General features: G+C 38.8%; 1 protein-coding gene across 1 annotated transcript in view; it reads left to right on the top strand.

Annotated features, from left to right (window-relative positions):
- The window catches only part of LOC130846163 (OTU domain-containing protein 7A-like), a 351,994-nt gene that overhangs the window by 280,263 nt on the left and 48,419 nt on the right, over positions 1–23,312 (top strand). The window contains exon 7 of the mRNA XM_057724220.1: positions 22,945–23,046. Within this exon, the coding sequence (XP_057580203.1) occupies positions 22,945–23,046 (102 nt within the window). The remainder of the gene's footprint in view (positions 1–22,944; positions 23,047–23,312) is intronic.

Genomic DNA, 23,312 nt, shown 5'->3' with positions numbered 1-23,312 from the left:
AGAAAGTTGCTGCTTCAGAGTATGCCCAGCACATCACTGGTGTGGGTCCCCAGAGGCTGCAAATCTGGAGGGAAGAGAGATGATTCAGAAGTGACGATGGGGAGCAGGAGTGCTCCAGGCCCCTGAGGGGTATGAGAGGTGCATCCATGTTGTTAAGTGTAATTATAGTTTATATCTTCTCATGTATAGTTTTGCAGTATACAGGCAGACCTCAGAGATTGCGGGTTCGGTTCCAGACCACCGCAGTAAAGCAAATAATGCAACAAAAAGTCCCATTAATTTTTTGGTTTCCCACTGCATATAACAGTTATGTTTAAACTATATCACAGTCTATTAAGTGTGCAATAGCACTAGGTATAAAAAACCAATGTACATACCTTAGTTAAAAAATACTTTATGGCTAAAGAAATGCTAACCATCATCTGAGTCTTCCGTGAGTCATAGTAGTAACACCAAAGATCACTGATCACAGATCACCATAATAATATAATAATGAAAAAATTTGAAATATTGTGAGAATTAACCAAAACGTGACACAGATACAGCAAAGGCTGCTGGAAAATGATGCTAATAGACTTCCTTGACGCAGGGTTGCCACAAACCTTCAGTTTGTAAAAAGAGCACCAAAGCCCAGCACGATAAAACACAGTGCTCCTGTGTGCACATCCTACAACTTATGTATCCATTACATTACGATGGGCATTTGGGGTCATGGTCAGTCCCTGGGCTGCCTTAATAAAACACCACAGACTGGGTAGCTTAAACAACAAAAATGTATTTTCTCTCAGTTCTGGAAGCTGGAAGTCCCAGATCAGTGTTCTGGCCGGTCCTGCTTCTTGTGAGAGTTTTCCTCCCGGCTTCTAGACGAGCACCTTCTTGTTGTCTTCACTGGCTCTTTCCTGTAAAAGACTCTCGGAGGAGAGAGGGAGGCAGAATGAGCTCTCTGGTGTCTCTTGCAAGGATATTGATCCTGTCAGATCAGGGCCCCACCCTTCTGACCTCATTTAACCTTAATTACTTCCTTAGAGACTCCATCTCCGAATACAGCCACAGGCTTCAACATATGAGTATGGGGTGACACAAACATTCAGTCCATAACAGTTGGATTCTTTCTAATTTTGACTATTGTAAAGAGTGCCACTGTGGATAGCCTTGTACATGTTTTCAATGAACACATGAATATGTTTCTGAAGATATATATCTAGGAGTTGTATTGTTATGGAGTCCAAGCTCATTCTGCTCACAACAGGACAGGCCAATAAATTGAGAGATGAGCCGCTGGGGCAAGGAATAGTGACTGTATTCGGAAAGCCAGCTAACCGAGAAGGTGGTGAACTCCTGTCCCAAAGAACCATCTTGCCTGAGTTAGAATTCAGGCTTATTTTCACTAAAAGGGGAGGGAGTAAAGTCAAACATTTCCTGGTTCCAGCCAGCCTCTGGAGGGGGTGTGTTAAGTTCTTCCTCTCTGCAGTCATTCACAGGTAGGCTTGGTCAGGATGTTTCCTGTGAGCTAAACAAAGGTATTTTAGCTTAACACTCATTACCTAGGAGGCAGGGTTTCCAGCAATGGACCATTATGTGTAATCTAAGCTTATAGGCGACATACCTTTAATGATTAACTTGTAATAGAACACAGAGTTTCTTCCCTATTACAGTATTGCTGGATTATAGGATTTCCATATGTTCAACCTTTATAACAGTTTTCCAGATAGTTTGAAAAACACAATTAATGACAAAATGGACATATACAAAACAATGCAATCTTTTGTTGGGTGCCTTTTCAGGTTTTTTTGCCCATTTTTACGTTCGTCTTTTTGATTGATTTGTGGGAATTCCTTATACGTTCTGCATATGAGTCCTTTATCAGCTGTGTATTACAGATACTTTCACCCACTCTATGGGCTGCCCTTTTACTGATATGTTTTAATGAACAAATGATCTTAATACTAAAGTAGTTCGATTTCCCTTTTTTTTTTTTTCACTTTGAGAACTTCTATTTTGGTGTAAAAAATCTTTGCCTACCCCAGGTTTCTGAAGATAAAAACTCCTGCATTTCACATTTAAATCTACAACCCTCCTAAAAATGACTTTCGTATATGGTGTGGCATGTGGTGAAAGTCCATTTTCCCATATATTTATACACCTGCCCTGGCAACATTATTGAAACTATTATTGCTATATTATACTGCAAGGTAACCTTTGAGGTAAAGCATGTGATTGTATACGTGTGGGTCTGATTCAGACTCTATTTTGTTCCATTGGTGTGTCTATGCTTGGCACAAAATGACCACAGTTTTGTAAGTCTTACTATGCAGTGTAAGTCCTCCAGTTTTGTTTTTCTTCTTATGATTTGTCTTTGCTATTTTCAGCCTTTGCATTTCTATATAAATTAATGTATGTGGACTTTATATAGAATAATTATATATTTAATATGGAATCTATATAATTAATTCCATATAAATTAATCTATAAATCAATTGAGAGAAAATTGATATCTTTGCAATATTAAATCTCCTAATCAATGGACATGGTATGTTCCTAATACTCTCACAAATATTTTTTAGTTTTCAAAGTAAAGGTCTTGAACATTACTCATTAGATTATCTCTATGCATTTTATGTATTTTTTACATTGTAAAAAACATCTTTAAAATGCCAGCAACAATTGAGATCTAGAAATACAATTTATTTTTATTCATTGATCTTGTATTCCGGAAACTTTCTAACTTTACTTCCAAATTCTAGTAGCTTGTAGAATCTTTTGGACTTTCTAGGTTCATGACCTATAAACTGCAAAGAATGATAGTTTTACTTTTTCTTTTCCAATCTGGGGGAGGGAGGGGTGGTCTTTTTGTATTGTTGCATTGAGTAGGCCCTCCAGAAAATTTTTGAATTGGAGAGTTAATAGCAGATATCCTTGACTAGTTTCCAATTCCAAAGAGAAACTTGTTCTATTTCACCATTAAATATGATGTTAGCTGTAGCATTTTTGTAGATGCTACATATCAGATTAGGCAGTTGCCTTCCATTCCTAGTTTGCTAAGTTTTATCTTTCATAAATGATGTTGAAAGTTATCAAATGCTTTTTCTTCATCTGTTGCAGTGATCATATGATTTTATTTGTGGATTATATTGGTTGATTTTCAAATGTTTACCCACTCATACATTCCTGGAGTAAACCTCATTTATGATATCATCCCTTTTGTATGTCACTAAATTTGATTTGCTAGTATTTTGATTACGATTTTGACATCTATATTCATGAGAAATATTGATCTTTCATTTCCTATAATGTTCACATTAGGTTTTAATATCAAGATTATTCTGGCCTCATAAAAAATGTTGTAAACTTTATCCTCTGTTTCTGTTCTATGGAAGAGTTTCTACAAAATTGATGTGATATCTTTTTTAAATGATTGGAAAAAATGATTGGAAAAATTCACTGTGAAACCATATGATCATGTGGTTGTGTTTTGTGTGTGTGTTAAAATTAGACTCAGTTTCTTTAAGAGATTTCAAACTATTTAGAATCTCCGTTTCTTCTTATGTCATTTTTGAAGCAGTTGTGAGGAATCTGTCTATTTTATCTAAACTGTCAAATATTTGTTAGCTCTTATTATTTTTTTAATGTCTTTAGGATCTATGATGATGGCCCCTTTTTCATTTCCAGTGTTGATACTTTGTAATTTCCATTGGATTTCATTAATAATGTTGCTAGAGACATGTAAATTTTATTAATCTATTCAAAGAACCTTTCTTGGTCTCCATTGGGTTTTTCATGGTACATTTATTTCCTGTTTCATTAACCTCCGTTCTTACGTTTATTTTTTCCTTCCATCTTCTTCCTTTGGGTTAGATATGCTGTTCTTTCTTCTGGCTTCATTAAATAGAAGTTTATGTCGTTATATCTTCTTTGGCAGTATGCTATAATGTTATTGAATGCTATAAAACCATAAATGTCTTTCTATGCAGTGATTTAGCTCAATCTTACAATTTTGATGTTATTATCATACAGTTTTTTTTAATTTTTTAAATTTCTCCTGTAATTTTTTTCTTTGTTCATAAATTATTTAGATGTTTATTGCTTAACCTCCCAAAAAGTGGGAATTTTCTAGGGTTTTTTCTAACAGTTCTTCTGTGGTCAGACAATACAGAGTGAATAATTTCAGACATTTAAAATTTGTTGACTTGCTTTATGACCCAGCATATGATGAAGTTTGATAAATATTCCATGTGTACTTGAAAGAATTTTTGAGTTTTGTCCTTGTCAGGAGTAGTGTTTTATATTAATTATACAGATTTGTTGCTTTTGTTGTTCAGATCTTCTCTATCTTTAAATGAGTATTTCTGTCCACTCCTTCTACCAGCTATTGAAAGAGGTGCATTAAAATCTTCCACTATGAGTGTGGGTTTCTTTATTTCTCTTTTAATTCCATCACCTTTTGCTATATGTATATTGAAGCTGTATTATTGGGTGCATACAGATTTAGAATTTTTATACCATCCTGGTATGGTATAACTTTAGTTCTATTTCTCGATATAGGCCTTATGGCAGTTAATAATTTGCTTTTGTTGGTCTGAACACACCATTATTTCACATTCATATTTTAGGGATATTTCTAGGCTTTGCAGATCACATAAAATCTCTACCACATATTTATTTTCTCTCTCACTTCCTCACACCTCTTTCTCTCTCCCTCTCCCTGTCCCTCTCTCACCTTCTTCTGCCTCCTCCTTTCCCCACCCCTTCCTCTTTCTCTACCCCCCCCCCCATGACCTTTTAAAAATGTAAAAAACATTGTTAGTTTTACGGGCCATAAAAAATAGGCCACTAGCCAGGTTTGAGCTATAGGCCAAAGTTTACTGACTCCTAACTTATATTATTTTCTTCCTTCTACTTTTTCCTTCTTCCTTTTCTACATTTTTAATGTTTCTTTTCTAACTTCTTGAGATGAATGCTTAATTAATTAATTCTTAGCCCCTCTTCTTTTCTATTAAAAGCATTTAAAGTTATTAATTCTCCTCTGATTACTATCTTAGCTACATCACACACGTTTCAAAATGTAATGTTTTTGCTATTATACAGCACCCCAGATTTTTCTAATTTTCATTTTGACTTATTCTTTGACCCATGAATTATTGGAAGTATTTCTTGATTTCTAAATATGTGGAAAATATTTGAAATATTTCTAGTTACTGTTTTATTATTGATTTCTAGCTTGATTGCTCTGTGGTCAGAGTAATGGTCCATATGATTTGAACTTTGTAGATACTTTCCCTTTACAGTCCAGAATATGGTTCTTTTTTTAATTTTACATGTGTGCTTGAAAAGAATATGGTCTTCTATTGTGACTGCATTGTTTTGTATATGTCCATTTTGTCATTAATTGTGTTTTTCAAACTTATATATTTATTTTTATATTTGTTCTTTTGATCACTGACAGAGATGCATTATGCTTGTTCACTTGTCTGTATCTCCTTTTATTTTTATAGATATTTAATCCTATCTAGATCTGAAGCTATGTTATTAGTTGCATCAACTAAAGTTACATCTTTATGAATTGAGTTGCTTAACATTATGAAGAGTGCCCATTTAACGCTAGTAATGCTTTTTGCCTTTTAGTTTATCTGATATTAATGCAATTTTCCTATCTTTCCTTATGTTAAAATTTGCACCGTTTGTCATACTTTAACCTTTAGCTCTTTTGTATTCATGTTTTGTTTTATTTTTTTAAAATATTGCCTTCTGTGTATTTTTTTACAAATTTATTTATTTACTTATTTATTTATTTATTTATTTATTTATTGACTGCATTGGGTCTTCATTGCTGCATGTGGGCTTTTTCTAATTGTGGACAGCAGCAGCTACTCTTGTTGCAGTGTGCAGCCTTCTCATTGCAGTAGCTTCTCTTGTTGTGGAGCTCAGGCTCTAGGCATACAGACTTCAGTAGTTGTGGTACATGGGCTCAGTAGTTGTGGCTCATCAACCCTAGAGTGTAGGCTTGGTAGTTGTGGCACATGGGCTTAGTTGCTCCGTGGCATGTGGGATCTTCCCAGACCAGAGCTCGAACCCATATCCGCTGCATTGGCTGGCAGATTCTTAATCACTTTGTCGCCAGGGAAGCCCTCCTATGTTTTAGAGTGTCTTTTGTAAACAGCATGTGGTTGCTTTATTCTTAAAATCAATTTGACAACTTTTATCTTTTAGTGAATGCATTTATTTTTAATGTAACCACTATCCCTGTTCTGTGTGGGGTTCTTCTCCTTTTACAAGCTCTCTTTTTAAGTCTTTTGATTATTTTTTTAATCAACTCATTCTTTTTCTCTACTAGTTGTGAAATTATACACTCTCTGTCTATTATTGACAGATTGCCCTAAAAAATCTAACATGCATATGAATCATATCTCAAATTAATCAATGTCTTAACCTATGCCCAGATAATACTGGGACCTTAGACTAGATTCATTTTATTCACCACCCCTCCTGATTTATGTTATTGTCATTTATTTTAGTTCTATGTTTTTAATCTCATAAGACATTATTATTGTTGTTTTATACAGTCTGTTCATTTAGAGTTACCTATATATTTATTATTTCTGTTTCTCTTCATTTCTTCTTATATATCAGATCCTCCTTGTATTTGAAGTTCATCCTTTAGAATTTTCTCGGATGAGTGTCTACTGCATTACTCTCTCAGTTTTTATTAGTTTTAAAATGTATTTGTTTTACCTCCATTTTTGAAAAACAGTTTTCCTAGAAATAGTATCCTAGGTTGCCAGTTATTTTCATTCAGCACGTTGAAGATATTATTCCATTGACTTCTGTTTTCCATTGTTTCTTTTGAAACATTAGCTGTCAGTCTGCCGCTCCTTTGAGAATGATCCTTTTTTTTTTTAACTCGGCTGTAAGATCTTTTCTTTGTCTTTAATATTCTGCAGTTTCACAAGGGTTTGTCAAGGAACATAATAGTTTTGTTTTTCTTACTTGAAATATCTTAGCCTTATTAAATCTTTGAATTTATTTCTATATATTTCTTCTGGAAAATCCTCAGTCAAAATCTCTTCACTATTACCTTGACCTCATTGCTTTCTGAATTTCAGTTAGACAGTGTTGGAACTTTTCTCTCTGTTTTTCTTATTCTCTCTTTTTTTTCCCTTTTAGTTGCATTCTGGATAATGTCTTCTGACTTATCTTCAAGTATATTAATTTTTTTCTTCAATGGTGTCTAATCTGATATCAAACTGATTCTGGGGTTTTTTTTTACCTTAATTGCCATCTTCCATTTTTAACTTATTTTTGTTTCCCAGACCTGCCTCTTATTCTTTGGTCATGTTCCATTTCATTCTTTTATGTCTTTTAAACATTTTAAATATACTTGTTTATAGTCTCTAGCTGACAGTTTTTAACCTCAAGTTCATAGATATCTATGAATCACTGATTTTGTGTCTGTGACTCTTACAAAGCTTGTTTCCTATTGGGTTTGTAATTTGGGGTTGGGAGTAGACCATTTGTCTGTGGGAATCCTGTGTGGCCTGTGTTGAGAGTGTACTCAGCGATGTTGAGTGATATATTTGTTTGATTGTTTTTGCCAGACTCCGAAGGGAAATTACCATCCTATAACCAACTTTTACGGTAATTTCTTGGCTTAGAGGTTCCAAGCCACAAATCAATTTTAGCTCGAATCAGAGCCAAGTCAATAGTTATAACATTTCTGGGAGAAGTTGTTTTTGGCTTTTTTTTTTTCCTGTGGTAATCCCAGTCTAGAAGAGACAAACTTACTTCTCAGCTTCCTTTGCCAGTAGGAAAATTATTTCTAATCCTTGGACTCAAAGGAGTTTTTGAGGGTCATAAGTTTATGTTTGGAGGAGTAGGGAGGGGGTCCCCAATCCCAATTCCCCACATCACAGGTCTCAAGGCCTTTTTTCTGGTTCTTGTGAAGTGATTAAACAGGCAAAACATCTCCACCCACAAGTAGTTGTAGGTTAAGAACATATTTCTAATATCCATTACATACGTATTTTTTGGTCATTAGGGATTTACCACACTTTATTTCAACCTTGGATATACATTTCAAAAGATTCTTGTTGAGGAGGACTTTTATTTTTTGTGATCCCTTTTTCTCTTTAAACCTATGTGCTCCCCTTTGTCTCAGAGATGGGGGCTTCTCTCTTCTAACATTGGACACCAAAGCCTTCCTCTCCCACTTTCTTTGCTATTCTACACACATGCACACAATTTAAAATAATTTATTGTTTTAAATTACTTTTTGCTAAGCCTTACAAAGAAATTGAGAATAATCAAATAGAGAATAAGGATAGTAAAAAATCACGGGAGGTTGTAGGGATATAAAAAATAGTTTGGGGGTGTTTAGAGTCATTTTCTTTGGTCCTTTGGACTTGGTACCTGTAAGGCAAGCTGTGCTCCTATTCTCCCTTACATTCCTAACAGGATTCCTTTTCTCTTACACCTACTCAGCTTTTTTCTTTAAAGTCTCTTTTTCCAAATACCACAACCTAAACAATGAAAGAAGGCAAGAAAAGTGTCATGCTATTTGCAGACACCTACTTGATTCAAGAGTGTAATTTGCATTTCTGAGGACTTCTAGACAGTGCTTCTCAAGCCACCCGTACTGAAGGGCCACTTTTTAAAAAATTCCTAATGTGCTATGAACTGATACTTCTATTCAATAAAAATACTGCAGTGAAAATAAAATTAAAAAACAAACAGGCAATATTTTTAAATGGCCAGCGGTGCTGTTGCCTGGGTGAGGTTTGATGGAGCAGGGAGAGTGATAAGGCAGGGTTACTGTTGGGCTTGGGGAGGGAGGAATAGACCAAAAGTGAACAAAGTTGTGAGTGAATCATAAAATGCACGAGGTTGGCCTATGTTCACATGCAAAAGAAGCAGTGGACAGTCTTCTCTTTCTGGCACTCACATCTCAGAATCAGAATGCCATACACCATTATCTAAAGCTTTGGATGAAGCAGCAAGGTAAAACAAGTAGACAAGCAAAGCCTCTAAAAAAATATTGCAGTGAAGCCCATTGCTATAAAAACTCCTAGACAGCTCCTCACCTTGTTCACCAGTGGACCTTACTGCGCAGCACTAGGTAGTCTGCACAAAAAGAGCTTCCTTTTCTTAGACCTTCCCTCTGGGAATGCAAAATTAACCCTGCTTACCCCCAAAAGGATCTTAATATGTGAAGGTACTTTTTAAACCAAAGGGTATTGATTTATTGATTCATTTACTCATTGGTTTATTTGTAAATACACTTCTTGATTTAACCAAGGATTTTGGATCTGTTTTAACAAAAACACATATATGATGCTTTCTATATGTCAAGCTCTGTTTTAAGTGATTTCCAAATATTAAATAATATATTGTTTGTAAAAACTCTATTAGATAATACTTTTATGATCTCCATTTTTCAGAAGAGGGACCAAGACACAGAGAGGTTAGTAACTTGCCCAAGGTCACACCACTAAGAAACAATGGAACTGAGATTTGGACTCAGGAAGTCTGGCTCCGGAGTTCCTGCATTTAACAACTCTGCCAGCTGCCTCTCCAAGCCCTTCACTATCTTAGATCCTTTCATATCAGTTCTGCAAGTATAGGTTTATCCAAAGCCCACTTTATGGGTGAATAATTCATTCCATCATCATTGTCAACTCTGGCCATTATTGCATAAAGCTCTGAATCAGGAATGAGCAGTTCTTCTGTCTCCTTTGTGGGAAAGTGATGATTGATTAGCATGTCTGCCTTGAAAAGGATGCTGATTTATGAATGCTGTCTGCATGGTGAGAAAGGACAGCGACGTGAGACGTGTCAGAGGAATCACCTGTAAGCTTCAGGGCTCTGTGCCTCTGCAAAAATAAAAAATTATAACCAAACTGTTAAAGTTTCAACTCATCTACTGAAGAGGAAAAAATTTCAGTCAAACTAGTAACTGCATTCTTCGGTACCTTTGGTTCCCCCCAAAGTACATTTAACTGAATTCGATCAATCTTTTAAAACTTAATCAAGATGAGTTAATTTACACAGAAATTGTCTTTGGTAACAGAATAGCATGTCTCCACTCATAAGTGTAAAATTGTGGAACAGACTCACATGGCTTCATTTTCAAATCTACAGGAAGCAGAAGATTAGTATCTATAAATCTTGCACCAAGAATCACCAATTTTCAGTTTTGTCACACTTGCGCCCCACCCCATGTGTGTGTATATACATAACATTTCCTGAACCATTTGAATGTGTATTGCAAGTGTGTATCTTCTGAAAATTTTCCTATGAAACTAGAATGCTCTCATTCTTAAGAAAAATAGCATTCAATTAATATTCTAATATAGAGTTCATACTCATATTTTTCCAGTTAGCCCCCATATCTCATTTATAATTTGTTTTTCATTCCAAGACCCAAAGTTTCTACATTGCATTTGGTAATGGTTCTTTAGTCTCTTTAAAAGCACATCCCATATCTTTTGTTTTGTATTTCGTGATAATAATTTTTTGGAGTCCCAGCCAGTTATTCCATGTTCCATTCCTCTGTAAGCTTGCTCTGCCTGGACGCTGGTGATCCCAGAGAGTGGGGGTGAGGGGAGACAGAGACCAAGGGGGAAAGAACATGGGAGAAAAGGAGATAATATGGTTTTGAGGTGGAAACCACAGGCAGAGGAATGAGCCTTGTGCACAGCACACATTTTTCAACAGTTAGTGGTGTATTAATGTTGCTTGTGATATAACTTAAAAGACGTTATCTTCGTGTTACCTAAGGAAAAAGTTATCAGATTCACATGGTGGTGCCTCTGGGGAGGGAGGAATGAGAATGAAAATTGGGGAGGCCCATAAAGGGAACTTCAACTTGATTTTTAGTGTTGTTTTCTTTTACATTGAAAGGCATGAGCTGAAGCAGATATGACAGTTGGCATTTCCTTGGTCCTGAGGGATGGGAGTATTGCTCTCTCTGGCTCCCCAAGGAAGCCTGGTAGAAGGATGGGTCTGTGACATGTGTCTGTGTGTGTGTGTGTATTTTTTGGCTGCGCTGCATAGCATGCAGGATCTTAGTTCCCCAACCCGGGACCACCTGTGCCCCCTGCAGGGGAAGCTCAGAGTCCTGACCAGTGGACCACCAGGGAATTCTCCAGTCTGGAACTTCAGACAAACTTGCTTGAGCTGCAGCTTTGCTGCTTGGTGAAAAATCTATTTTTGAAATGATAGCAGCTGAGAGAAGTTAAAACTGCTTGTCCCAAACCCAACCATGTCCAACTGAAGTAAACCAGCTTTGTTCATGATCTGATTTTGCCGCTGTTGAGAGGGGGGCTCCTTTAAGAGTCAGTGCACCCTGAGCAGGTTTATTTCTCTCCCTGAGTCCGTTTCCTTGCTGCAAAATAGGAACACGCACCCTACACAGAGCTAGCAGATGTATCATGGGTTGTGCCGTGAGCAGGAGAGACCCTAACCCAGCCTGAAGGAGTTCCACCTTTGTATCCCACATCTTTATCCCCCAGACACAGTAAGTCTGGGGGCAGCGCTGGCAGCTCCGCAGTGTCCTGGGGAAGGCTGGGGAGTGGGGGGCAAGCACACCCACCTTCCTGCTCTTCTCTCCTATCCTCAGCTGGTGGGTCAGTGCTACCTCCACTCAGGGTACCGTGTGGCTGTAGATGCACCCAGCGTCGTCCGGGGCAGCGAGGGAGAGGCCCCACGTCCCAATAGCCGCCCAGCACATTTCCTGTCACGTTTCATGGGCCAAGTGACAGCCTGTGGCCACACCAACATCTGTCCCTGCCAAGGGGCGTAGAGCTGCACGGATTGTCTTGAACACATCAACCCCGGCTCTGCGGGGCAGTCAGGGAATCTCCCGTCACCTGAAAAACACCAGACAGACAAGGGGTCTGTAAGCAAGGATGGGAGGTTGGCCCCAACTGCGGACTGCATGCCTCATTAGCATATCCCCGCCCCCTCCCCTCACACGCCTCCTCCCCTGCACCCCCTAGCTCCTGTGAGGAGCAGCTGCAGCTCAGAACCCACTGGGGGGTGGATGAGGCCCACCGCTTTCATATTGGGTGTGTTAGGCTCTCGGGTGTGACAGCTGCTCTGTTGAGCTTCATGCCTTGTAAGCAAGAATCTTGTGGTTTTCTTTCACTTTGTGAGAACCCAGTTTTCATGTCTTCTGGCCTGGACGTTTATAAAAAGGCTTTGTAAAAGTCAGGAGAGACAGGTTGGTAATGCAGTTTGGCAGAAAAAAAAAAGTTACTGAGTGCAGGCATGTTGTTTCTAATTATGTCTCCAACCAGCCAGGGGCACTGTCATGTGAGGCCCTTGATTGCATTCCTCATTTAGCTTTAATAAGATGACTTGCACGTGGGAAGAATATACCAATTTGTTAGCAAAAGCGTCAGCGTCTTCATATAATATATGCTGGTCTATTTAATATTGTAATGTTAATTTTAACACGTTTTCATTTAGAATTAAGGGTACCATTATTTTATGTTAGTAAACCCACTTATCATTAAAATGCAATTACTGAATCTTAGCCAAAAAGCACCGTAAAACCGATAAGTACCCCATTTAAATGAAGCCCTGACAGGGTTTATTATATTAAACTTTGTTAGCGTGGTAATCTATTAGGCAATAACTCTCTGACTCTGAACTAAATGTACTTTTGAGGGCCTTTATTGTCTAGTATTACTTGCAGTTCTTATCCTTCATAGTTCATTATTTACTGAAACGATAGCACCCTTTATTAAAATGTATTCTTAATAATGACAGATGGCTTGTTGTAAATAATGCGATGCCCTGCCAACTGTTCTAATCCTCTTAGTATTATTCTCTTTCCTAAAAAAAAAAAGTTTTAATTAAGTATTTTCACAACTTGTTGGAAATATGTATTATAACCATTCTCTATTGAAATTTCACAAGGAGTTGAAGGCCCTCAGAGGTGACTGTTAGATTTTACCCCCTAAATATGTCACCAGTAATTTTATGTAACATTGGAAATGTAAGATAAAACCATTCATAAACTGGAACCTATTTTTAAAACAATTTTTATATAACCCAGAAATGGTTGAGATGGAATTAAATTTTGCAACCAGGTCTATGTAACCCCCCACCCTGCTCATCCCGATCATGACCGAGGGAAGAGCTGAGCAGAGATGATCCCTTCCTGGGACAGTCATACAGTGAACAAACTGCCATACTTCAGTACCATTATGGATGGGATGTTTGTGTCCTCCCAAATCCACATGTTGAAGTACAACCCCAACCCCCGTCTTCGTGATGGTATTTACAGTTAGGGCCTTGTACAAGGATATACAGTGGAAAAAAGACAGTCTCTTCAATAAGTGGTGCTGGGAAAACTGGACAGCTACATGAAAAAGAATAAAATTAGAACACTCCTTAACACGATACACAAAAATAAACTCAAAATGGATTAAAGCCCTAAATGTAAGGCCAGACACTATAAAACTCCTGGGGGAAAACATAGGAAGTACACTCTTTAACAGAAATCACAAGATCTTTTTTGACCCACCTCCTAGAGTCATGGAAATAAAAACAAAAATAAATAAGTGGCACCTAATGAAACTTAAAAGCTTTTGCACAGCAAAGGAAACTATAAACGAGACAAAAAGACAACCCACAGAATGGGAGAAAATATTTGCAAGTGAATCAACAAACAATTAGTCTCCAAAATATATAAACAGCTCATGCAGCTCAATATCAAAAAAACAAACAAACCAATCAAAAAATGGGCAGAAGATCTAAATAGACATTTCTCCAAAGAAGACATACAGATGGCCAAGAGGCACATGAAAAGCTGCTCAACATCACTAATAATTAGAGAAATGCAAATCAAAACTGCAAAGAGGTATCACCTCACACCAGTTAGAATGGGCATTATCAGAAAATCTACAAACAAGTAAATGCTGGAGAGGGTGTGGAGAAAAGAGAACCCTCTTGCACTGTTGGTGGGAATGTAAATTGATACAGCCACTATGGAGAACAATATGGAGATTCCTTAAAAAACTAAAAATAGAACTACCATATGACCCAGCAATCCCACTGCTGGGCATATACCCAGAGAACACCATAATTCAAAAAGACACATGCACCCCAGTGTTCATTGCATCACTATTTACAATAGCCAGGACATGGAAGCAACCTAAATGTCCATCAACAGATGAATGGATAAAAAAGATGTGGTACATATATACAATGGAATATTACTCAGCCATAAAAAGGAATGAAATTGGGACATTTGTAGAGATATGGCTGGATCTAGAGACTGTCATACAGAGTGAAGTAAGTCCGAAAGAGAAAAACAAATCTCATATGTTAACACATATATGCAAAATATAGAAAGATGGTACAGATGAACCGGTTTGCAAGGCAGAAATGGAGACACAGATATAGAGAACAAACATATGGAAACCAAGGCAGGAAAGCAGGGGGCGGGGTTTGGGTGGGATAAACTGGGAGATTGGGATTACCATACACACATTACTAATAAGAAAAAAAATATCAAATTGTACACTTTAAATATTTGCAGTTTATCATATGTCAAAAAAAATATATAGAGTTGGGGCCTTGGAGAGGTAATTAAGTTCAGATGAAGTCAGGAGGGTGGGGCTCCCATAATGGATTTAGTGTCCTTATACGAAGAGAAAGAGAAGCCAGAGCTTGCTATCTCTCTGCCGTGTGTGTGAGGACACAGTGAGAATGCAGCTGTCTGCAAACCAGGAAGAGAGTCCTCACCAGCACCTCGCTCTTGGACTTCCAACCTCCAGAACTGTTTAGTCCTCCCAGTCTATGGTATTTTGTTATAGCAGCATGAGATGACTAAAACAGGTACACACCCAGAGAAGGAGAGAGGGAGAGCCAGAAGTCTTTTGAGTGTCTTTTTTAGAGGGCAACCCAACACTCAGCTGGACTGGATGCCTGGGGATGGTAGAGAATGTGGAAAGCTCATTGCATATCTCAACTATCAGCCCATCATTGAGTGCCCTTTTTATAAAATATGTATCATTGTCAGACTGAACGTGGTCTGGATAGCCAAAAGCATAGCATGGATTAGTTTCAAGGGTCACAGTGGTGTGACCTGAGTTAACTCTGTTAGATGTCAGGGTTGGGGAGGAGATGCTGACAGTCAGCCCTCCAGGAGCGGGCAGGGGCAGGGCATCCTCCTCCACCACAAGACAAATTTGGCAGGAGTTGACTCTTGGCAGGAGTCCCAGGTGTGGCGTGCAGTGGCAGCCTCTGGGTCAGACCTAGGAGTCCTTTCTTTGGTGGCCCTATGTGGTGGCAGTCACCATGTGTGGTACGGCAAGGGGTCCAGGCAGCAATGGTGGTGGTCTGGGAGGTGCAGCCTTGACAAGCAGCTTGATTCCAGTCGGTCTCTTTGGAGGATGGGCCCTCACCATTCCCGCGGACATGACTGACCCAAATAGTGTGATCAGCGTGTGTGATGTGTCATCACATTTCCTGGCTCCAAAAAGGTGCACCTTTAATCTACCAGTCTGTAGTTTTCCAAGTGATGGACCAAACCATAGGCCAGACAGCCCAAGGGTCAGTAAAGACATAACAGGCTTCTTCCATAGAGTGCTGTCCAGAGCTACAAGGACAGCCTTGAGCTCTGCCCACTGGACAGACTGACCAGGTCCACTTTGGGATCTGCAGAGCTGGTGCTGGGGCCACACAGCGGCCATGGTCCAGCAGCTACCACTAGGCTCAGCTTAGCTGATGCATCAGTGAGCAGCCCAGGCATTTAGGGGCCTCTGTGTGTCCAGGGCCCTCCTGAGCCAGCGGCTCAGCTTCAGGCTCAGAGTGGGGGATAGTTTCTTCCAGAGGGGCAGCTGCCGCTTTTTCATGTAAAGGCTGCTGTGACCAGGCCAACTATGTGCTTGAATACATCATTTGCATCTGATGAGTGATCCAGTGGGGCCCTTCTCACCTTATTTTGCACAGAGGTTGAGTTGACCACCCCAAAATGGGAATATCAGGCCATGGTCACTGGGCCTCCAGGGGGGAGGTGTCCAGTTTTGACCGGAGTCCAGTAGTGGGTTAATTGCAGCTTTTCCAAAAGGATGAACATGGTAGCCATGTCAGGGAGGGGGCAAGTCTGAAACCCCAAGAGGCACCTCTGGGTGGATGCCGCCTCCCCTTGCCAGAGGTTTCAGTCTGCAAGAGCATCAGTCACAGACACTTGGAACTCAAAGGGACATTGAGGTTGTAGGGCCCTGAAAGTAGCAAATGTGCCAGAGTTTGCTGGACCACTTCCAACATAGCCTGATGGGCTGACTTCACTCATATAGGAGGCTGATTTGGAGGTCATAAAGGACCAGTTAGAATGCCCAGGTGAGGCACATTGCATCTCCAACCCAGAGCCTAAGGAGGAGCCCTCTTTTGGTAGTGGGGTACAGGGGCTGAAGAGATAGCAAACCACCAGCGGGATTGAGCATTGCGAATCCCCAACAGCATCCCAAGAAACTTGACTTGGCGAGGAGGCCCCTGAATTTTGTTGGGACTTAGCAGCCACCCAACTTGCTGAGGTGTGATATCACAGAGTCCAGGCCCCAAGGCTGAGCTTCTGATGTGCTGGCCAGCAGTTACCATCTACAGGGTAAAAGCTTGGACACCATGGCTAGAGTTGTCACGTGCAAGCCTGACGCACTGACCAGGAGTAAATGGCAGGAACATTTTCCCCATTGGCCGTTCTCTACCTGTGGCTTTTCTGATCAGGAGAATCCCCACTGGCACATATGGGATGGGATGTCCATGCGTGTGGGCTTAATTCCTGTGGTACATTCAAGTGTAGAAGCAGCAACAAGGCAGCACTGGATTGGACCCAAGGGCACTGCACACAGGATCCCACTAGCTTCCATTCCCCACTGTGAGTATACCCAGCCCCCATCAGTTGAACTCAGATGCCCCTTCCCCCTGTGACTGGGTGGGATGGTGACTTTAGCACCTTGCTCCAACAGAGCTATAAAAGTTTGAGCTCCTCTCCTCCATGAGGTGCCCCAGCTCACTTGAACAGGTACATGTGACCTCTGGTCCACCCCTGGGGCAGGGAGACCTGGGCCCTCATCCCTATGACCCTTCATGCAAGCAGCTGATGTTGGGGTAGAGAAGTAGGGAGCGGCCAGAAGGTGTAGAGGGAGAGAGCCAGGCACAGTTACTTTCACATCTGAGCACTTTTGCATTTCAGTCAAATGGACTTCCCATGGTCTGGTCCACCAGAAGCCCTGTATCAACTTCCAGGGCTCCTTGGAGTCACACAGGAGGGGTGTGAGCATCAGCCCCCATTCGACTCTACCTCTCACTGCTTCACCTCTAAACAGATGTTAATAGATAGGACAGTTAGGCCCTTGCTCACTGGCCCTTTGCCCGTCACTGGGTAAGATCAGGATACTGGGGCATCTTTTCCCATCTCCTAACCTAGCCCAAGAGGCCCCATGTCCTGTCTCTCTTAGAAAGCCTGAACTCTGTTGGATACCCATCCCCATCTTCGAAAACTGTCCAGGACCATAAAGATCCTACTCTGCTTGCAAACTGGCAAGAGTCCTGAGTCAGAGACAGAGGATTTTATCACTCATAACACAGCAAGCAGCGTGAGCTCCATGTCTATGTCAATTTCCCTTGCCCTGCAAACCCCAGGGGTTTGCAGAAGAGCAGGGATGGGGGAATACTGTGCACACAGTCACATCCCAGAGCCCAAACCCCAACATAGTCAAGTCAGTTGAAAATATAACAGTATTAAATGTGTATACACCTAATATTTAGCCTAAAATATATATAAAGCAAAAATTCACAGGTTCAAGAGAGAAATAGACAAATCTAAAGTCAAAATTGGAGATTTTTAACACAGTTCTCTTGGTAAATGATAGAATCAATATTCTGAAAAAATCAGTAGGAATGAGATGAACATAAATAAAGAACTTAACCTAATTTACGTATATACCACATAGCACCTACAATTGCAAAATAAATGTATATTCTTTTCAAGTAAAAATATTTCCAAATTGACCACTAGGTGGAACATAAAGATTGTATCAATAAATTTCAAAGGATTTGAAAACATTCAGAGTATATGCTCTGACCACACAATGAAATATCCCTCTTCATCTCATGCCTTAATAATGTCTACTTCATCTGATATCAGTAAAACTTTACCAGCTTTACTTTTGCTTATTTTTGAATGATGTATCTTTCTCTACCTATTTACTGTCAAATTTCTGTGTCATATTTATGGTTTCTTTTGTCAACTATATAGTTGGTTTTTAAGGCAGGCCGATGGTGTCTTTTAATTGGAATATTTAGTCCATTCACATTTAATATAAATGCTCTTTTGGTTTAAATCTGTTATCTTGCTGTTTTGTTGTTGTTGTGTTTCTTTTTTCTCTCTCTTGTACTTTTTTGAATTATATAAGGATGTTTATCATTCTGTTTTCCCCTCTACTATCTTGTTAGTTATACATTTCTTATTATTCTTTTTTTTTGTTTGTTTGTTTGTTTGTTTTTTTGTTTTGTTTTTTGTTTCTTATTATTCTTTTCATGGTTACTCTGTAGTTTACAACATGCATTTTTGAGTTATTTGAATTTATCTTAAGTTAGCACTTTTACCTCTTTCTGGTCAATATAAGAACCTTAGAATTTATGTCATTTATTACACACTCCCATATTTTGTGTTGTTGCTGTCATGTGCTTTAATTCTACATGTAATTTAATCCCCCAAAGCCATTACTAGTATTGCTGTAAATAGTCAATATTTACCAACGTATTTGCCCTTTCAAGTCTCTTTATTCCTTTCGTATACCCTGCTTCCATCAGAGTCATTTTCCTTCTGGCTGGAGATCTCCCTTTAGTATTCTTTACTGCAGGCCTGATGGTGATGAATTGTTTCTTTCTATTTATCTGAGGTGTAGAATTCTAAGTTGGTAATAATTGCCTTTCTTCAAAATACCTTGCTGAGGTTACGATAGAAATTGCATTTAATCTGTGCATCAATTTAGAGAGAATTCACATCTTTACCGTGTTGAGAGTCTTCCAGTTCGTGAGTATGGTATGTCTCTCCAATTGTTTAGATCTTCTTTGATTTCTTTCATCAGCATTTTATAGTTTTTAGCATACTAGTACTGAAGATGTTATACCTGTACTTCAATATTTAATTTTTGAGGTATTGTAAATAGTATGATATTTAAAAAATTTGGGGCCCATGTGTTCAGAATTAGTATGTAGAAATACCATTGATTTGTGTATGTTGATTTTGTATCCTGTGACCTTGACAAAATCATTTATTAGTTATAGTATTTTTTGTAGCTTCCTTCTGATTTTCTACAGAAACCATCATGTCATCTGCAATAAGAACAGTGCTAGGTCTTCCTTTCTGATCTGTGTTACTTTTATTTCTTTTTCTTGACTTATTTCATTGGCTAGGACTTCCAGTACTGTGTTGAATAGCAGGTTAAGAGAGAGCATCCTCACCTTTTCCCTTTAGTCTTCTTAAAGACTAAAGAATTCAGTCTTTAACCTTTAAGTATGATGTTAGCAGTATGGTTTTTGTAGATGTTTTTTATCAAGTTGAGGTAGTTCCCCTTTGTTCCTAGTTTTAATGGGAATTTTTGTCATGAATGATTATTGAATTTTGTCAAATGCTTTTTCTGCATGAATGATATGATCATGTAATTTTTCTTCTGTAAACTGTTAATATGGTGAATATATATTAATTGATCAATTTTCAAATATTGAACTAGCCTTGCATCCCAGTAAGAAACCCCACTTAATCATAGTGTATAATTTTTCTATAAAGTGCTGAGTTGTACTTGTTTGTATTTAGTTAAGAATTGTGTATCATATTCGTGAGAGGTATTGATGTGTGCTTTTCTCTTTTTTGTATTTTCTTTGGTTTTGGTATCAAGGTAATACTGGCTGTTTTCTGGAGGATATTGTATAGGATTTGTTGAGTGTGTCTATTTGTATAGTCTTTTTAGTGGTTGTCCTAGATATTATGTTACATACACATACTTTACTGAAGCATGCACATAAAGTGCTGACACTTTACCACTCTTCTGAAGCATGGAAACCTTAACTGCCTTTATGTTCCTTTATCCTCCATCTATAATTGTCTTAAATATTTCTTCTACACACATGAGACAGACAGATAATGTTACGATTTTTGGTTCAACCATGAGGCATAATTTAGAAAACGCAGGAGGAGAAGGAAAGCCTATGTATTTGTTCATATTTCTGCTCTTTCCATATTGTTCCTTCCTGATGTTCCAAGATTTCCTCTTTTTATCATTTCCTTTCTGTCTAGAGAACTTCATTTAGCCATTCTTTTAAATTTGGTCTATTAGTTTTCCTTCATCTAAGAATGTGTTGATTTCCCCTTTATTTATTTATTTATTTATTTATTTATTTATTTATTTATTTATTTTTTTGGCACACGGGCTTAGTTGCTCCGCGGCATGTGGGATCTTCCTGGAGCAGGGATCGAACTCATGTCCTCCGCATTGGCAGGCAGACTCCCAACCACTGCACCACCTAGGAAGCCCTCCCCTTTATTTTTGAAGGATACTTTTGTTGTACATAGAATTCTGGACTGACCAGTTCTTTTCTTTTAGCACTTGAAAAACATTGTTCCACTTCTTTTTGATCTCTATGGTTTCCGATAAGAAATTCACTGTCATTACAATTGTTTTTCCCACATAGGTAAGGAGTTGTTTCTCTTTAGCAGCTTTCAAAATTTTTTTCTTTGTCTTTAGTTTACAGAAATTGGACTATGATGTGTTTTTCCCACTTAGAATTTTCTCAGCTTCTTGAATGCATATATTTATAGGGTTTTTCGTTTGCTTTTTTTACAAAATTTGGGAAGTTTTCAGTGATTATTTGTTTGAATACTTTTCTCAGCTCTACCCTATTTCTCCTCTCCTGTAGCACTCTGGTCACATGATCTTTTTTAGTTTATTTTCTCTCCATTATTCAGATTCTGTAATTTCTATGTTATACCTTGTCATTCACAGATTCTTTCTTCTATTCTCTCCATTATGCTGTTGAGTGCATCCATTGAATTTTTTTAATCAGTTGTTGCATTCTTTCAGTTCCAGAATTCTCATTTGGTTTTTATCTTCTTTTTTGTTGTTGTTGAGACTTTTTTTTTGCTGACATTTTTCCGTTTTTTTCATTTGTTTCAAGCCTGTTTTTAGTTGCTTGTTGAAGCATTTTTATGATACCTGCTTTAAAATCTCTGTCAGATAATTCTAACATCTGTGTCATCTGTGTTGGTGTTGGTTAGTTGTCTTTTGTCATTCCCTTTGAGGTCTTTCTGGTTCTTGGTATAAATAATTTTCAATTGAAAATTGTTTATCTTGGGTATTAAGTTATAGGACTCTGGATCTTACTTAAATCTTGTGTTTTAGCAGACCTTCTTTGACACCATTCCATTAAGTGCAGGGTACCAGTGATTCATAACCAATAGATGGGGGTGGACATATAGGTTTTCCATGCTGCCTTTGCTGACACCTAATGTGGGATGGGCTTCTTGGTACTGCTGGGTTGCTGTGGGGGACCTCATTACCATCAGATGAGGGTGAAAGTTCAGGCTCCCCATATGTTCTTCATTTGATAGGGATGGAATCCTCATTACCATTCAGCAGGGTTGAAGTCCTGACTCCGAACCACCTGGCAGTAGGGGAGGAGGTGGAGAGTGACTCATTGCAGCCTGGCAAGGATGAAATCTCAGCTCCCCACTTGGCCTCTGCTGGAAGAGTGGTGGGAGGGCTACAGTTTGTTCTGTGGATTTGGCTGGAATGAAGAGGCTCTTTTCTAAGCAGTGGGCTGTCTGGCTAGGCTGCCCTTCTCCTGGTGTTCTGTCTAGAGAGAGTGTGATTTTTTTGACTGCCTCTATTATCTCCAGACTGTCACCTTCTCAAGCATCTAGTCTGGGGTTTGTGAGCAAAGAGGAACCCAGGGCACCTACTGCTGGGGTGTGCCTCAGGTCCTGAGTTTCCTAGCCAATCTGCCTTCTTCTCACCACCTTTCACACTTCCCTTGTTGTTTTATGCATAATGTCCAGAGGTTTTAGTTGTACTTGGTAGAAAGGAGAAGAGAGGGGATGTCTACTCTGTCTTCCTGGGGGCAGAAGTCTCAAGATGTGTTAATGAAATTTAACATGAATCTACCAAAACAGCAATGGTTTTGATGTATAAAATTAAATGTAGTCAGACAGACAGGTATTACATGATACTGCTTATATGTGGAATCTAAAAAAAAAATGATACAAATGGACTTATTTACAAAAGAGAAATAGACTCACAGACACAAAACAAATTTATGGTTACCAAAAAGGAAAGGGGGAGATAAATTAGGAGTTTGGGATTAACATATGACACACTACTATATATAAAATAAACAATACAACCTGCTATATAACACAGGGTAATATATTCAATATCTTGTAATAACCTGTAATGGAAAAGAATCTGAAAAAAAAAAGTATATGTATGTATGTATAACTTAACCACCTTGCTGTACACCTGGGACATTGTACATCAACTATATGTCAATTAAAAAATTAAATGTAAACCATACTTTCAAAAGTATGTATGCATCAACAAAGAAGGATGATTTTAAAAAAATAAGTTTGGGAGGGGAAACTGTGTTCAAGGAAATCACACAAAGAAAAATTTTATATATTTTGTGTAAAATATGTTCCCAGATTCAAAGAGATAAGACTTTAGTCTTGAGTTTCATACTAATTGATGGAAGGATTTGGCTATTTTTATCTTAGAGGGGAAAAACATCTATATTTTATTTGAGAATAAGTAGCCATAACCCTCCACCTTACCACTGAAGTTCTCTAGAATCCTCTAGAAAATCACCCACCAATGTTTAAGCTTACTTAGCAAACATCCCTGCCTGTCCTGGAATTCTAAACGTGAGCTTCTGTTCCAGGTCGCCTGAACTGGTGGTCCACCGTGTGCACGAGCTGTAAACGGCTTCTTCCTCTGGCCACGACAGGGGACGGGAACTGCCTTTTACATGCTGCCTCACTGGGTAAGCCCCACAGTGTAGACAGAGGGTGGCAGTGCCCAGACCTGTTCTTTGCATCGTTAAAGGACAGTCATAACCTAAATAGAGCCACGTGCATCACTGTTGTCTGAAAGAGTCCCCAAGGCACAGGGCCAACAACCCCCACCCTTCTTGTCAAGCAGCTGGCAGGCTTGATGGAGACATAGAGCACATATGAGAAAAGACCTATCCTGATAGAAGGAGGCCTGAGCAGACCTGCAGGGATGGGCATTAGACATCGTGATCTAGAG

Source organism: Hippopotamus amphibius, chromosome 2, assembly GCF_030028045.1.
Source record: "Hippopotamus amphibius kiboko isolate mHipAmp2 chromosome 2, mHipAmp2.hap2, whole genome shotgun sequence".
NCBI classification, from domain to species: Eukaryota; Metazoa; Chordata; class Mammalia; order Artiodactyla; family Hippopotamidae; genus Hippopotamus; species Hippopotamus amphibius.
The sequence above is the reverse complement of the archived record's forward strand: the minus strand, read 5'-3'. Positions and strand labels throughout refer to the sequence as shown.